Source organism: Podarcis liolepis (genome assembly GCF_965112155.1).
Source record: "Podarcis liolepis genome assembly, chromosome: 6".
Taxonomy (NCBI): Eukaryota; Metazoa; Chordata; class Lepidosauria; order Squamata; family Lacertidae; genus Podarcis; species Podarcis liolepis.
Window position 1 is genome coordinate 60,154,985 of NC_139559.1, and position 17,805 is coordinate 60,172,789.

The 17,805-nt window shown below is 39.7% G+C and overlaps 1 protein-coding gene across 4 annotated transcripts in view; it reads right to left on the reverse strand.

Moving 5' to 3' along the window:
- The window catches only part of LOC310709985 (FRAS1-related extracellular matrix protein 1-like), a 110,810-nt gene that overhangs the window by 50,646 nt on the left and 42,359 nt on the right, over nt 1–17,805 (reverse strand). For all 4 annotated transcript variants that reach the window (XM_083510202.1, XM_083510203.1, XM_083510201.1 and 1 more), the window contains 4 exons: nt 16,244–16,440; nt 9,630–9,855; nt 3,612–3,756; nt 2,121–2,262 (listed from right to left, as the gene is read on the reverse strand). In XM_083510202.1, the coding sequence (XP_083366328.1) occupies nt 2,121–2,262; nt 3,612–3,756; nt 9,630–9,855; nt 16,244–16,440 (710 nt within the window). The remainder of the gene's footprint in view (nt 1–2,120; nt 2,263–3,611; nt 3,757–9,629; nt 9,856–16,243; nt 16,441–17,805) is intronic.

The window sequence follows — 17,805 nt, forward strand, 5'->3', positions numbered from 1 at the left end:
AATGCATATGACATAACCTGAGTAGGGATAGACAAAAATGCCAATTTACATTTCTTTCATTTTTCCTAGTTTTAAGTCTAGTTCTCCACATTCCTGCATCAGTTTGCAATTTTTTTAAAAGAAAGTTTTTGTTTAAAAAATGTTATTTTCACTAATACATGCGTTTTAAGCACATTTTCTTCTAATATGTGCAATTTTTGTACACAATAGTTGGCTGGAGAACTGCATCGCTAAATGTGGAGAAATGTATATTTCAAAAGTTAGCTACATTTCGGTTTATGTATTGCTTTGAGTCCTGGAAGACGTGCTCCCTGCCTTGCAGGCCTTTCCCCACATGACCTGGGAGAGTGGGGCTCTGACCGACTCCAGCTACAAAAGCTGAGGCTGCTGAGCAGAATCTTGGGTTGGGGTCTTGTTTAGGGGGTTTTGTTGGTAGTGGGTTTTTGCTATTAAGATGTTAACTTCTTGTATCTTTGTTTTGTATCTTATGATTTATGTAGAAATAGTTCAATTCAGCCATGTACTTTTTTGTTTTATTTGTGGTTTATACTACTTTCTATATTTGTAACCATGTAATTCTTTATGTTGTAAGCTACCTTGAGCATGGTTTTGGCTGTGGAAAGACAGCTTACAAATAAAATGATGTATGTGTGATTCGGGGACTGCAAATTACGCAGGTTTGCATTACGAAAGGAGCCAAATTGAATTTATCTCCCATTCCTGGTTGCAAGTCTTCATGCCAAAGTAGGGGTGGGGGCAGGAATCTGCAAGGATTCTCCAGATTCCATTATTAGAGATCACAAAAAAACCCAACACACAGTACTTTAGCTCAGTTAGGAATAAAACCCTTTTGGCACTATTTCCATTTTCCATTTTCAGATCTTTTTGGTATTCCCTTTCCCCAGTTAAGACCACAAGTTGAACAGTTAAAACAGCCAAGGTGCATGTTCCCACCAAGCAAAAAGATCACATCAACCGCCCACTACTGAAACATATCTCTATTTTGAGCTAGTTTCCAAATTTCCTTATGTTTTCAGGATGCCAAAAAGCTGGAAGTCCACTTTCAAAAAAGCCCCGCTCTCACTCTTTTTCCGTTTATATGAGTAGATTATGTGAAACTCATTACATTTTATGGTTTTGCACAAAAATCTTAGTTTCCTACTAATATTATGCAATGACATAATGCCATTTGTAGAGGTGTCACATAAAGGGACTGACTTTTATGGGCTTCTGATGGCAAGACTATCCACTTTATATTCTGTTTTATGTAAGCGTTCTCAAAATTTATTGATCCCAACAGATTTCTCAAGTTACTTAATTATAAAAGGAAGACTATAGCCTAGTGGTTTAGCACGCCAATATACAAGCCAGTTAAAACGTTTTGCTATAGCTGCAGAGTGTTGGCTCAAAGACCAGCGGAACAGGACATTAATATATAGGACCTTTTTGAGGACAGAAAACAAATGGGAAGGAGAGAAAGAGACATGGCTAACTGCTTTTATGCTATCAGACACCATTATTATATGTTAACTTAAAAGACGCCATGTGCATACAGTTTCTTTTTGCCTTTCATACTAAGAAGGGGAGAGGAGAGGAAGTCTCACACTTCTACACTTCCATCCTGTTCTGCCATGTCTATCTTTAGTTTAAGCATCTTCAACATAGCAGCAAGAATATTTATCACCGTAATGTATATTCAGCACAGAAGCACTGACAAGTTTGGCTCCTCAGCACAGAGAAATGCACATGTGTCACATATAAGATCTTTTGCGTGGAAATAAAATTAATAAAAATAGCACATGGTATTGTGTGTCAAATGGTCACTTTTTTCTTGTTTGCAGTCCACGCCACAGGGCTCACCCCTAACCGACACTGGTCAACTCCAACTGTCCATCAACCAGCAGGTGGGCTGATTGAATTTTGGGTACATGCCCAATGCCTATGCCAAACCTGTTTCATCTGTAATCATTATAGTTGTGGCCTAGCTTGATCCCAATACTTGTCTCCTATATTGTATGTACTATTTTGCACACACAGCCCACAACCTTTGCTGTGCCTATGCTTCACAACCACATGTTGACAGGGCCATGTGTGAAGAAAACGCTGAGAATCATTATTACCTTTAATTTCAGGTGTCCATATCTTGGTTTGTTGTTTATGACATAATGGAGCTGATTCCTCAAAGAATCTTTGTCTTCAACTTCTAATGACACACTGGAAATAACTTTGTTCTCATGAACTTCAACTTCCAAGCCTGTGTTCCTGAGGGGCGAGAAATAAATATTGCATGGGGCGGGGAAGGAGACACACAGATTCAGAATCCAACATCATCTTTCAAACGCAGTACAAATGTAATTTCCGCCTCATGTATAACACTGCCCTTACTTGAGACAAATGGAAGTCTGGCAGATCCCTGGTACACTCCATTTCAGATGTCCCCTACTATTAAAAACAGGAAGTCCTCTCCACCTCATTCAGCAGGGTAGAGGTGTTTGTAAAGCCAAAAATAAGGCCCCACCTAATATAGCAGAGCTGCTGCCTCCTCCACTGGGTGAGTATCTCATTGGTTAGGTGACAACATGCTCTCTTCAAGTGAGAAAGGTGGTGGCAGCGGCTCGCACTGCTTCCTCTCTTTGGCACTGCAACCCCATCCCCACCCCACCTGTCTCTACTGTCAGTTTGGGGTTTGATTAGTCATTCCTGAAGGACAACTTAATCAGCCTTTGGTCCTTTTCACCTATTCCATAGGGTTGGCAGGTGTGGTTAATTCACTTTGGCTAATGAAAAAACACCCCAAACTTACTTTTACCACACACTTTTGTTACAGAACTGACATTGAAATACTTAGGGAGATTTTGTTCATTTAAAAATGGCTAAGTGCCAGTACTAAATCACTACAAATAATATGCTGGATCTGATGTAAAGGCAGCTTTCTTTGAAATGTTTGATTTATTAATTTACTTAAATATATTTTATTGCATTTATATCCCACCTTTTTCTCCAAAGAGCTCAAGGTGGTATACATGGTTCTTTCCTTGCTCATTTAATCCCTTCAACAACCCTGTGAGGTAGCTTAGGCTGAGAGTTACCTAGTGAGCTTCATGGCCAAGTGTGAGTTGAACCCTAGTCTCCCAGGTCCTAGTCTGACACTCTAGCCACAACACTCAATGTCCTCCCTATGGGTCCATATCTGTTTTGTATACACACTGCCCTTACACATTACATCACAGAGATTCACCTGCCATAGCATAAAGTGATTTTTAGAAATCGTAACGGGCCTCTTCCTTCCAAACCATTCTGACATCATAATTCCACTCTGTAGTTGTGTCTAGCAAGCCCACTCGTGAAACACAGCTTTGATATTTCCTATTTGTTCTACTTGTTGAGGATTAATTAATGTCAGCATCCTGACCTTAATATTTATATTAAAAGATCATAATTTCATAAGAAACGAGAATGAAAAGAATTAACAATTGCCAAGAGACGAGCAACGCATCCATCTTCTTGCCAATAAACAATTCATCAAACATGTTAACAATTAAAGAGAAATAAAATGTTTCCCCCGTCTCTCCTAAAGTCACTTTGCATAGAATGTCACTTCAACAGCTAACCTGGAAAGATGAGGGATTTCATCGTTGACTGGCAGGATGAAGATGTAAAGTGTCCCTTGGACTGTGTGCTTGCCATCTGTCAGCTGAATGGTGAAACTATCCTCTAGGCTTTCTGTGTCATCATGCATGTACATAAGCATCAGTCCTATCGGAGAAAGTACCAGAGACAACGGAGTATTTTGAACACAGCAGTCAAGTGCCACATTCTAAAGACAAGCAACAACCAAATGGAATTTAGGGTATCAAAGCTACATAAACTCGAAGGAACTGATTAAGTTATCCTGCAGCTTGCACGTGTTCTTTCCTTTCAAACAAAACAATCATAGCAGGATACCATTAAGGTACTTCAGAACTGCCAAGAACAACTTGATATCACCAAATGGCCTTTTTGAGGCATTAAGATCATTTATTTCCCATTTAATCCCTGAATTGCTAGCCAGCTGGGATTATCAGAATTTGAAGTGGATAGAACCCAGAATTAATCGGGCAGTTGACCAATACATTTTGATGTATGTAAACTATGGGGTGCATTTCTGCCCCCCATAAGTCTGTAAAGTGACCTTTAATCACCACTTGAAGATGGGACTTCTGCTCCCTCCTGTCCCTCCCTCCTGACACTGAGGTCATTGAGTGAAGAGTTCTTGAAAATGCAAAAACTAACTCACATGGCTTTTAAATTTTTAGTTAGGGACTGGTTTAGGAAAACTCTGATGGACACAAGTGTCTACATTTTAGTGCAAGTTTGGATACAAAGGTCTTTCAGTTAAATACTTACAGCAAGCTATGACAGTTTCCCAGGTCCCTCCTTTAACCAAGTTTTAACATTTTCTTGTACAGTTCTTGGGTGAAATTCAATGTTGCAGTAAGGAGATCAGTCCATCAGCCCAAGGATTTCTGCTTGCCAGGTGGAACCATCACCTACCTCCTCCACCTTTCTAGGGGTTCTCCTGACCCTCCCAAAGAAGACCGGGGAGGGCATGGAGGGCTCATGGAACTTAGGAGAAGGGGAAGCCCCATTACACTAGTGGGATGAGTTGTGCTGGCTTCTGCTAGTGCAACAACTTGGTTAAATTCGGCCCCTTGTACAGAGTATGTAGCATGAATGATTTTACAGATGAACAATGAAAGCCTACTGAGTCCAAAAACAATAACAGAACATATCTGGAAAATGTGCTTGGGCTACAGTCCTAAATGTGAAAAGTTATTTGTGTTTAATAGAGTTAAAACAATATGTTACTCTATTCCAACATCAGGAGATACAACTGCATTTTTTTGGGGGGGGAGGAAAATGCAGAGTATAAAACACAGTTGTATTTTTTTAAAAAAATAAAAATAAAAAGTCTCCCTCTTGCTTAACTCTAGATGCTAGTCCAAAACAAAAAGAACTTACTATATTAGAGGGGGAAATAGCACTCCCCACCTGCAGCCAATAGCCCGTTCTACTACTTCCAGTATTCTACCATCTTATTCTTATGCACACAGCCACACACAGTTCTAATTCTTATTTCAGGACACTCACTATTTCCTCTTAGCAATATTAGTGCATCATGCAAAAGAGAAGTTGGCATATTTTTAATAAATGCCATATAGTTATGAATATGTCAAAATATTTCTTGTATTAAATTATTTAGAATGCTGCTAGCATGCATTTATGAGCCTGTCCTGTCTGCCAAATTTCCAGCATTCAGCTATCAGTCTGCTTACATATGGTCACTTAATTCAAAATTTGCAGTTTGCAATTTTTATTTTATTTTAATTGAATATTTAAGTGTCTAGGGTACTGGGCACTGTTTACATAGCTAGTTAGTTGTGTAAACATCAATATAATGAATTGCCAAGTTATGAATGGATGAATTATGTACTGCAAAGCCGTGAATCACTCAGAGTTGGTCAAGGTTCTCAACCAGTGGGAAGTGAAATGAACATTTGAGGCTCATTTGTTTCTTTGAAAAGGTCTATTCAACTCAACTTTCCCACTTGGGCTCATACAGAAAACAAAACCAGACTTTTTATGGAAAAGGACATCATTTCGATTAAGAGAGTCACAGAATTGCAGAGCATCCTGGATGACTTCAAAGCAGCTTGAATGTATGAACAGATGTTCAGAAAATGCAAATAAGGCGGAATTTGAAGGAAGAGTATTAAAATATAGATATTTTAGGAGCAATCAGGTCAGCTGAATAACTAATGTTTTTCCTTGATGCAGAACTAAAATGTTTTAAGTGCTTTCATTCCTTCCATCACAGAAGACTGTCAAAGCACTGCCAAGAAAGAAAGGGAAAATGTTGGTTTAAATGCTGTCATTTATCAAATGCACGAGCATTTGAAATACAGATACCATGAAGCCATACTATGAGTGCCTGGGACAATTCATATCCTGCTTATTCCTATGGCTCAATATTAGAGCCAGTGTGATATAGTGGGGAAGAGGGAGGGTGTGTAAGCCCTACACAAGTATTCTGGATAGGGCTAAAGTAAACCCATGAGGTGGGGAGAGCTTGCACGATTGTTTCCTGCACTTGTGAAGACTTCCATGTTGTATTTTTGTTTTAATGGTTTTTATTTCTAGACTGTACTCCCCATGCATTCTGGATCTCCACTTGTAAGTTTGTATGTTTTTGTACACTAAGAAATAGAAGCTGCAGTATATAGATCATTGGGGGACAGCCTGTTTTTTCAAGATTCTGAAAGAGTGATGTTTTCTTAGCTTTTGAAGAGACACCCACTTGACATGGTAGCTTTTATCCACCATAGATCAGTTTAAAACTTCCCCCTCTTCTTTTGACAAGCACATAGAGCAGGTAGCAGTGAGACATTAGGGATTCTGGGATGAGATGGGTTTTCTGGGCTCATGACAATGCAGTTCAGGGCAGGGTTTGGTGACCCCATAACTGTTGAATGCACTCTAACTTCAAGCACATACTTAGCTATCACAGTATTGATAGGGATTCTGTTAGCTGCCTAGAACTTGGTTTTATCAGAAGGTCTTTGAGCCTGGCTGAAGACAACTGGACCTGGATTTATTAGTTAATGATGTTCTCAGACAGAGCACCTGTTAAAGCTGAGGCTTTAATTTTTTATATTGCTAGAAGGGATGTTTTAAATATTGTTTTTACCATGCTGCATATCATTTCAGGTGCCATCTCTATATAACCATTGGTTCAAATGCTAATGCTTAACTGAACTTCTTTAAAGCCTAGCCTAGGCCTTCTACATTATATCAATGCAAAACCACAATAATGCTGGATTTTCTGGAATGCCAGATTGCCTCTAGCTCTGTTCTGCCCATCCACTCTGCACTGCTACGTTGCTATACTTGGTAAGCTCATGGCACAGATGTCAACCTTGAGGAGATATGTGATCTGCTGTTTCTAGTTCCTAAGCTGATTCTGTGAGCAGTTGTGTTAGCAGCAGAGGGGCCACTGAGTGCAACATTCAACTGCCAGCTCTCTGCTAGGGTCTCTTGCTCATGTGTGCTTTTCTGTTGTTGTTTTTCAAGAGAAAGGATGATATCTTTAACCACAAAAGGACAAGCAAATATTCTATGAACTTTCTTTTCTTCAGAAAGCTCTCTTGGTTGGGGAAAACTTGAGCCACAACTTGCTTTGGTCACTGGCCAATGTGACACAGCTCAAGATGAAATATTATGGGAACACACAATGTGTTGGGATTTCTCATTTGTTTTCATATTAAACAATATGTTGCATAAAACATTACATTTTAAGAGTTACAGCAAGTTATTCTATTTATCTTTGATTGAGTTTTTATGTTTAATTATTTCCCCTCTATGTTTTTAGCCATCATTATTTTTACCTGTAAACTGAGTCCCTGCTAGGGAAAAAGGCGGGGTATTATTATTATTATTATTATTATTATTATTATTATTATTATTATTATTTGCAGTCTCCACAGAAATGTTTGTAGAACTTAAAGTAAGCAAGGAGGAAAATAGAATATTAGTGTTGGGGAAATCAAGGTTCAAGTCTTATATAATTTTTGCCATGGCAAGAATTTAGGTCAGTGTTACTCTTGGTAAAGGACAAACATCTCTCTGTGGTCACCTCTAGACTGTTGGGGTTTTGCTGGAGTGTTTCAAGCATGTACCAGAAATTTAGGTTTGCATAATTAAAGAGGATTGAAGCATTCTGTTGCCCTACAACAAATCCACTTCTTCTTTTTTAAAGCCTTTTGCAGTTAGGGAAGTGACAGGGAAATGCATTGAAAAGTGTGGAATGAACAAATGATTAACCTGAATATTTATAAAGACCCCATGAACAAATCAGGATGTATGCTCATTGTATAACCTCCTTGCAAATAAATCAGAACAAATGATCAATGCAGACTGGGCAAAGTCTAAACCTATAAGCAAATGAGGATGTGTGCTCATTGAACAGGTCATCTGGAGGAGCCTTCTGCATTTTGGTTTTGGTTTTTAAGTATCACAGAGAACTAGATGGTGCAAATATTTTTATAACTCTTTCTTTCAGAGCAACGTGCTGCAATGAACTGTGGCTTCCAGTAGAGGCCATCCGTTGCTCATACAACATAAATCTAGTTTCTTGCTAAAGCAAACTGAGAAGCTTATAATTGATCATTGTGAGGCATTCAAAACAAATAATTTCATTTCTTTCTCCTTCAAAGATTTACAAGTCTCATCCATGCTTACATAACACCTGATAAATTATTTGCCCTTGTTCCCCACTCAAGATTTTATTTTTTTGCTGTTCTAGGCAAATAGCCATGTGAGCCCCCATTCATCATGTGATAAGTAGCATACCGGAATATGTCATACTGATGTTTTTGCAACTGCATCTGTTCCATATTCACTTATAAGAAATTTACTTTTGCCTTTAAATTTTTCATCTACTTGTATTATCTGCAACCACAGTTCTATTAGAGTTCTTCCAATTTTAGCTGGACTTGCCCACTGAGAAAGTTCCAGTTATCCCTGCAATACATGGGAAGCTGTATTATACTGAGTCAGACCACTGGTTTATTCTAGCTTAGCATGATTTGCTCTGACTGGAATTGATTATGAAGGATTTTAGGCAGGGGACTCTCCAGCCCTGCCTAGACATGCTGGGGACTGAACATGGGCAAGCATCCTCTGCTGCCAAGCTATGACTCTATTCCCCAAGGAAAAGAATAGGAAGCAACAATAAGCGAAGAGACAAAGATGCTGCATTATAAAGCCTTTCTCTTGCTACATGTTTGAGTGTTAGCTGATCCACAGCCATTTGATGTACCTTTGGGGACTATTGATTTGCTGATGAAAATTTATCACTGAAACAGTTCTTTATCCTGGAAGAACTGTTCTGTCTGCTGCTGTGCTCGGAGCACCCCATTGCGATGTTTGGAGCACCCATCATCTTCATTTCATGGTTGCGAACCATAGGCACAGCAAAGGTTGTGGGATGTGTGTGCAAAATAGTACATACAATATAGGAGACAAGTATTGGAATCAAGCTAGGCCGCAACTATAATGATTACAGATGAAGCAGGTTTGGCATAAGCATTGGGCATGTACCCAAAATTCAATCAGCCCGCCTGCTGGTTGATGGACAGTTGGAGTTGACCAGTGTCAGTTAGGGGTGAGCCCTCTGGCGTGGACTGCAAACAAGAAAAAAGTGACCATTTGACACACAATACCATGTGCTATTTTTATTACCCAATAAAAAGGCTACATTTGGGGTTTGTTTGAGGAGGACTGTAAGTGCTTTTTAAACTGGGAGTGGAGAGGGGCAGGGGCAGGCAATCACTGACTTTGCCTTATGATGGAGCAAACCATGTTTAGATATTACCTTGCTCAGATACTGTCATATAACTGTAGACCTATAACATATTTCTACTGGCTGTTTCCGTACACGAATATCATTTATTCTCTTGTGTACAGTTCACAAAGATACACTGTCCCTCTCAAGATCAGTTTCAAGCTGTACAACACGCACACACACCCCTGTATAAACTATGAAAGTGCATTTCATTCTTCAAAGACAGGCAATAAAATGATGGCCCAACCTTGTTTAAGTTCTTCCAGTGTAAAGCTGTGGATTTCTAAATCTTTATGGAGTACTGCTGGGCTTAGTTGTTTGTAACGTCCAGTATCTCTGCCGTAAATTCCATTTAGTATCACACCATGGCGAGGTGGAGTAGCAATGTAGAATCTCAGCACATCTTGAGGGACGTCAAAATCTTCAACATTGATGGTGCCAGGACCCATTGCCTTAATGTCACCTTCCATTACCTAGAGGAAAACATGAATTTCAAAAAAGAATTGAAAATTACAGAATTAAGAAACAAGAGAATCTTTGCTAAGCGAACCTACTTTTTAAAGCATTTCAGTTCTAATACAACACCAAATATATCACAGGGAGCAAGCAGCAACTAGTATTCAGATGTAGAACAGTCAATGTGCCCCAAAAGAAGTTAGCTTCTAGACTGGCTATTTCTTTTGTCTGGACATATATCTTTTAGGCTTATTGCCCTGCAATAACCCTGTTAATATAGTGGCTTTAGTGACTGTCTGCATGCAGACAGGAGGACCCTAAGAGGAACTGTTTCATCCAGACTTGCTAACTGGCAATCCTGCCCATTGGCAGATTACTTGCATCACAAATAAGGAGGCTCTGTTTTAAAGATGAAAGGAAAGTATCATACAACACCTGAAACTGAACAGACAATCAACATTCGAGTTCCATGTGAAAATGAATTGTCAACTGAATGTCCACATTTGAGATTTATCTTGAATTTGCTTAAATGAAGTTCTCTTGATGGATGCTAAGGTATCAGCTATCCAAGTTCAATACTAGGGCGCTGTAGTTCCACCTGCCTCAAAAACAACACTACAGTGCATGCATAACAGTTATCAGTTTTGAATATACCCAAGGAAATTCAAGCTAGGGAAAATTACTTAGAATCTCATCATCGCCACCCCACATTCATTTCAGTTCTAATGTTTTCACTCTGCAAATGGACGGCTCCATAGGAATACCCCCAATTAGTTTGCACCAGTTCTGCTTTCGCCTAAGAGTTGTAGGATAAACAAGAAAACTTCTGGCAAAGCATTACCTTGCCTGCTCCCCAACATATGCACACATATTTGTTTAAAAAGAAGCCATACTGCATATGTCCCACCACAGTTTTTTTGCACTTCAGCTAACATATAATACAGAGTGTGGAACTGTCTCTTTTCTCTATTTGTAGATTGTTTACTTTCATGTCATGAAGAAGCAAACCAATGTGTCTAAACAATTCAGATACCTAGTTACATGGCTCATCTGGTATGTTGGTTCAATTCCATTAGAAAGTAGAGCTTTTCTTCCTTTCTTTCAGCAACTCTAATTGGGAAGAGCAGCACATACGGGTGATCCCAAACTAGTTTGCTTTTCTAAAAACCTAGCCAAAGAAAACAAATTCTTTTACTAGGACTTTAATTTACACTATAGATTGCAAGCATTGGCCCAGTGCTCATTGGGGTTACAATCCTAGAAATCTACATGTGCACACACAGCTGAAGGTTTTTCTGAAGTATGCCTGAACATGGAGCTCAGGTTTACAGTTCAATGTACATGCATGGCATTATATGTGGAACAATTTATAATAACAATAATAACAATAATAATTTATTATTTATACCCCACCCATTTGGCTGGGTTTCCCCAGCCACTCTGGGCGGCTTTCAACAGAATATTAATATACAATAATCTATTAAACATTAAAAGCTTCCATAAAAGGGGCTGCCTTCAGACGTCTTCTAAAAGTCTTTGGGGGGGGGAGAGAAAAGTTTTTTCTCTTTGACATCTGGTGGGAGGGCGTTCCACAGGGTGGGTGCCACTACCGAGAAGGCCCTCTGCCTGGTTCTCTGTAACTTGGCTTCTCGCAGCGAGGGAACCGCCAGAAGGCCCTCGGCGCTGGACCTCAGTGTCCAGGCAGAACGATGGAGGTGGAGACGCTCCTTCAGGTATACTGGACCAAGGCCGTTTAGGGCCTTAGAGGTCAGCACCAACACTTTGAATTGTGCTCGGAAATGTACTAGGAGCCATATAGACAAATACATGTCTGCTTTGATTTTAAAAAATAATAATAACTGGATCAAAGGTTTATGCCATAATATATCCATTAGACTGTGTTCAGTTCTGTTCCCTGGAAGACAACCATTTAGAAAACATCTGAAAGAAGCCCTGTTCAGGGAAGTTTTTAATATGTGACATTTTGAAGTATTTTTAATCTTTGTTGGAAGCCACCCAGAGTGCCTGGGGAAACCCAGCCAGATGGGCGGAGTACAAAGAATAAATTATTATTATTATTATTATTATTATTATTATTATTATTATTATTATTATTATTATTATTATTACCCTTAGGAAAGTGGGTAGGGAGGCCATTTTTATCAATCCTCCCCACAGTCCTCTCACCACTAAAACTGATCAGGAGGGTTTTAGGTCCCTCTGGAATAAATTTGGGGTGTATAGACAACTGCAGAAAGGAGGATGAGTCACAACTTTTTCCTATCTCACTGCTGCATTGGCAGGTGCCTTCCATTGGCAGAGAGAACATGACTGGATGCTACCTTAATCTTTAAGATGCTACTGGACTCTTCGCTGCTTTTGTTGCAGCAGACTCACACTGCTATCACTCTGTTAAAATGATGTTAAATCATGTTAAAATAACGGCTCATTGGTATAGGACCCCAGTGAAGTTGTCTATAATGAGCCTACCAGATTGATCCCAGATTTGGAAATGTTCTAAAGCAAGGGGGAGTCTTTTCCCTTTGTTGCTAGGATTGTGAAGAAGAAAAACAGGCTGGGAAATCTGTGGGCCTCCCGAGGGGATAGGCCTTCCATCACCCCTGACCATTGGCCAAGCTGGCTGAGGCTGATGGGACTTGGAGCCCCTCAACATATGGATGGCTACAAATTCCCCTTTCTTGAAATAAATAAATGTTGAAAACAGAACCTGAAAGCAATAAATAAATATTCCAGGAAAGAAAATTGGTTTAGAACATGAAGAAGGCTAAACAGTGTTACTTTTCCACTTGAAGATTGAACCTACAATTGTATACAATAAATACTGGAAGTTTAAACAAATCCAAAATATGAGGGATGATAAAGCTCTGGGACACACTTGCTTTACTGAAAAGAAAAAAAATGATGTGGGTTGTTTGAGCCAACCATGAATTACGAATGCAACTAAGGTTTGTGGAGTATAATGAAGAAAACCACACCTAATTTGAGATTTCAATAATGACTAGAACCTCCATATACTTTTTATATGATTTGGCATTCCATTATGGCATATATAGTAGAACCTTCCATTCCAAGACAACCCTCATAAAAAGCCTGGAGAATCTGGAACTATCTTTATCTGATAGCCTTTGAGTTTTATTTTAACTCATGTGCAACTACTCATTCTACATGCCTATTTCATAGTTTTGCTTTTCATCTTTTAATGTTTGTCTGTTGTTATAATTGTTCTCTCTGTTTTGTATACATTATAAAATGAAATACTAATACTAAAATTTACCAAAAAAACCAACAACACCCAACAAAGGTTTGTGAATAAATGAGATGTTTCGAACAACTTTAGAATGATACTCAGGGTCATTCCCCCCCCCCCCATTATTACAATATGATATACTGTAATATTTATGCTAGACATAAATCAATTTTCAATTACAATAAATTAACTGTTTTTTAAAAAAATAATTCTGTCCCCAATCATCCTTACAATAAACTGTGAGGTAGGTCTCTTTTGAGTTTTACAAAGGCTGCAAGGTAGCAGGTACTAAGCTCTTTTTGGATCCGGGTCAAAGCCAAACAACAGTCCAACCACTGAGACAGGAGGAGTTTGTCCAGATACGTTCTCTTCAAATTCTTTTCATCTTCCTGTGAGTGGTTTTATTTAAGCCTGATGCAGTTTGCTGTTCACTTGAAGGAAGTGCTATCTCTCTCATGTGTCAAGCTCACACATTTATAATCCCTTGCCCCCCTGGAAACACCAATGATGCAATACATTAAGGAGGGTTCAAGCTCCCATTCATCTTCAAACGTTCCATAACCCAGTGTAAAATATTCTCAGGTGCAATTTCTATTGCTTTCAAGTTCAGCCACCATGTGTGCAGCATTAATTCCTCCCTTCACATGTTTCTCATTCAGGGACTTACACCAGCTGAGAACCACATATGGAGGCCCATATTTACTGAGCTTTTATTTTGTGCCATGGAAGTCGACAAGAAACACACACACACTGCAAATATGGAGTGTTTATGGTGGTGTCCATGCTTACTGGAGACAGAGGATTAAGAAATCGCATCTGCAGCTGCACTATCAAAAATAAATCTGCTTCGTTTCAAGGATTTCATTATCCTAATTCTTCCCCTCACCCCACATGTTTCCTGTCTAATTTGTCATTAATCATTTAATTCTTCCTTTCCGTTTCCTACTCAAGTCTGAGCTGCATGTACCCCTATTGGACACTGGTAGTTAAACAAGTTACCAGTTCGAGTGCAGTAATTCCCTCCCTCCCACCCCTCCCATGGCCGCCTCCTCATTTAAAAAACCATGATGACCAGGTGAGAAACAGCATGCCCCAGGGGCAAGAGCAGTGGGTCACTCTGTCTGGAAAGCTGATGAGACCGGACTCAGCTACATTAGTCAAAAAACATGTTTGAATGCATTGTAAATATGCACCACCAGATGGGGCCAGAGAGCAAAATAAAATTCTTTGCAATTTTTACATAACGTTTTTTCTTTCTTTTATTGTAACAACGTAATTTCTGATTTATTTATAGCATTTCCCTCCTGCGTGTAGATTCACCCACCTTCACCATTGCATGGTGCAGAATTCTTCCCAATGTAGTAATTTCAAGAAGTTGTTTTATTAAAAAGCAAACACCAATATATGTACAGGATTACTCTTAAGAGCCTGTTAAGATTACTCTTAAGAGCCTATTCTTCTTAAATATGCAGTAACATACATCTGCAGAAGGAAGATACAGAGGAGGAGGGGGGAGGCAAGGAGGTTGAGGCAGTCTCTGTGCAAAGGGGATCTGAAAAAAGGAGGATGGATGTATGGATGGAAGAAAGGAAAAGGGAGGGAGTGTGTAAAGCGGGCTGAGAATAGGAGAGTGAAGGAAACGGAGTGGAGGGTGTGGCTTGTATGCAAGGAATAGCTGGGGAAAGGAAGAAGGGAAAAGGGAGTGAAGGTGAAAATGGGGGAGTGCAAAGGGGGCTTGTAAACGAGGAAGGAGTGGGGTGAAGATGAAAGCAAGGGTATGGAAGGGGTTGCAGAATAGGAGGGGATGGAGCCTTCATAATGTGGGAATGTTCAGGGTGGCAGGAGAGGATATACTGTTTATTAATATCCTTCCTAACTTGCACTAGCGAGTTCCTTTACTTAGCAGAGTTTGCATTCCCCTTTAAACAGCAGAAAACTATTGCAGACTCGTGTGAGTTTCTTAAGACAATACGCAATTCAATCTGGCTTGTCCAGATTGAAATGTGTTCTAATATTTTCCTGGTAAGACCCCCTTGAATCCCTCCTAAAAGAATAAAGACACCACAGTCTTATTCATAAGCAATAAAAAGAAAAAAGAAAAAAATTCCTTCCAGTAGCACCTTAAAGACCAACTAAGTACTTAGTTGGTCTTTAAGGTGCTACTGGAAGGAATTTTTTTATTTTGACTATGGCAGACCAACACGGCTACCTATCTACTAATAAAAAGAAAGTTTACTCACGATCAGGCAGAGCACAGTGTGATCCCAGAAGGCAGGCTTTAGGCTTAAAGTTACAAACTTATACTAACAGGTTTATCCCATAAGGGAGATGACCTGGGGGACTGCTTGGCTGGCAGCCAGCAGTTCATTCCAGTAAGTTCGCAGGACAAAAAGAAGATGGAAAAGAGAGAGAGTGGTAGCATGCCTTGTCCTTTTACCAGGTCTGGAAAGGTCACTCCCGCCCACTAGTCACATGCAAGGAAGGATGCTCCAGGCCAGGAGGAACAGGGAGTTTCGATTGGTGGACCAAACATTTCCTTGCATGTCCACTCTAGGAAAACAAGGAATGTTGTACTTGACTGCTCTCAGTGGATTACACTCCACACATAATTGGGTGGAAGGTAAAAAGAGTGCTTAGCAGTTATAATGTATCAGAAGAGGAGGATACAGAAGATGGTCTGTGCAAAAGGAGGGTTGCAGAAAAGGAGGAAGGAAGAAGGCACAGATATGGGAGTGAATGTGAAAACGGGTGCAAAATGAGGCTACAAAACAAATGGGAAAAACTGGGAGTTTTCTTGACTAGACAGACAATGCAGCAAATAAAGTGTATTGTGGAGGGGTTGGAGAGCAGAGCCCCTTCCCCAGTAAATGACAAATACATTGGAAGCCTTTTGGCATATTCTATGGTATTTTCTACATTGCTTCCAATAGCTTTCATGAAACATACATTTAAGACAGATGGCAGAGCACATCTGCACAGAGGTGATATACCTGGTATATCCAATGAATTGCTGTCTACCATGGTCCTCCTATTATAACATTGTCCGATATCCCTCATGTTTTTATACCTGGCTTTCATTTTGTGCAAATAGATTATAGAAAGCAAAGAACTGCCGTGGAAGAAGTTCTCAGACTTACTGTTAGGTTCCTAAGTTGCAGGCTTGGGATTTCATCATTTACCGGATCAATGATGATGTAGAACGGCATTGCCAAAGATTTATGAAAGCCATCACTAACAGACACCATGAAGTGATCAGAGGAGGGTTCTAAATGCTCATGCTTTGACTGAACGTAATTGATATAACCAGCCTGGAGACTCTGAAAAGTGAACACACCTTTTGGAGAGAGTCAAAGTGTTAAAAGCAGAGAATTAAATCCATTCTATTATTTTTCACATTTACTGCTGAGAGTGTATGCAACAGAAGTGAAGGCCAGCCTTGACTCCTTGTTAAACTCGTATTTCATATTTTAAGTATACACGTAAATCATCTTGCATATACAGCGAAGAACTCTACTGCATATAGCTGGTGTCCATAAGAAAACAGCTTTTGCCATATCTAATCTTCATGTCCATGAAGACTGGGAGGAAGGGTGGGCTCCGTTGGATAACCTATTTATTCAGTGCAGTTTTGTTTTTGTTTTCTAAGTGGATTTGTTGGGTAAAAGAGCACTTCAATCTACTTCAAACACACACAAACCTAACATTTTGGTATGCGACTGAATTGCTCCCACAAAATATTAACAGCCCAGAAGCATCTGAAGAGACATGTGCAGATGGAGTGGATTTTGAAAGGGGCTTCTCAAGTTTCTTCTGCAGTGTGGTGGTTAGAGTGTCAGACCAGGACCTGGGAGACCAGTGTTCAAATACCCACTAGCTCATGAAGCTTGGGCCTTGGGCCACTCACTTCCCTCTTAGCCCAATCTACCTCACAGAGTTGTTGTGAGGAAAATATGGAGAGGAGGCGGAGAACTATGCACATCACCTTCAGGTCCTTGGAGGTACGTTCGGTATAAATGTAACAAACAAATAATACAATATGCCAAATTTGATTTGGATACAAATCTCCTTCAGGCAAAGGCCAACTCAAATTGGGGCTCACACAGCAGCTGTTCTTGCCAGTTCCTTGCCTTTCTCAGCAGGCTCCTTCCATTCCCATTTTTAAAAGCCTGCTGAAAGGTTTTTTTATTCCGCCAGGCCTATGCAGGTAATTAAGAGTCTATCCTCCACAACAGAATATTAATGCTTATTTTTAAAATTAGTTTTTTTAAATTGTTTCTAACTTCTTACGCTTTTATTGTATGATTTTTATCTTCTTAATGTTGCAAACTGCTTTGAAATGTGTTGTGATTTAACAGTATATAAATGCATTTATAAATAAGTAAATAAATAAAATGCCTTACTTTGCAGAAATGAGAAACAGGCAGCAAAGGGTTTTGTGAAAATTGAAAACAGTGCACAGAGCACAATTTCCTTCTGCTAATCAAGACCCAAAATCCTGGGCAGGAAATGTCCCTGCAGAAAGCTTCCACTGTGCTGATAGCAATGAGGGGCAGATTTAGGGCGGTGCATTGGGCACTGAGCTGAGGGGTGTTTTCTCAAAGCCCAGGTTAGCCTAGTTAGAGCTTTACCAGCTTTATTCTTGACAGAATCATTAGAAGTTGCTGAAAAAAATGTGGACATTGGGATGCAGAAAGGGGAG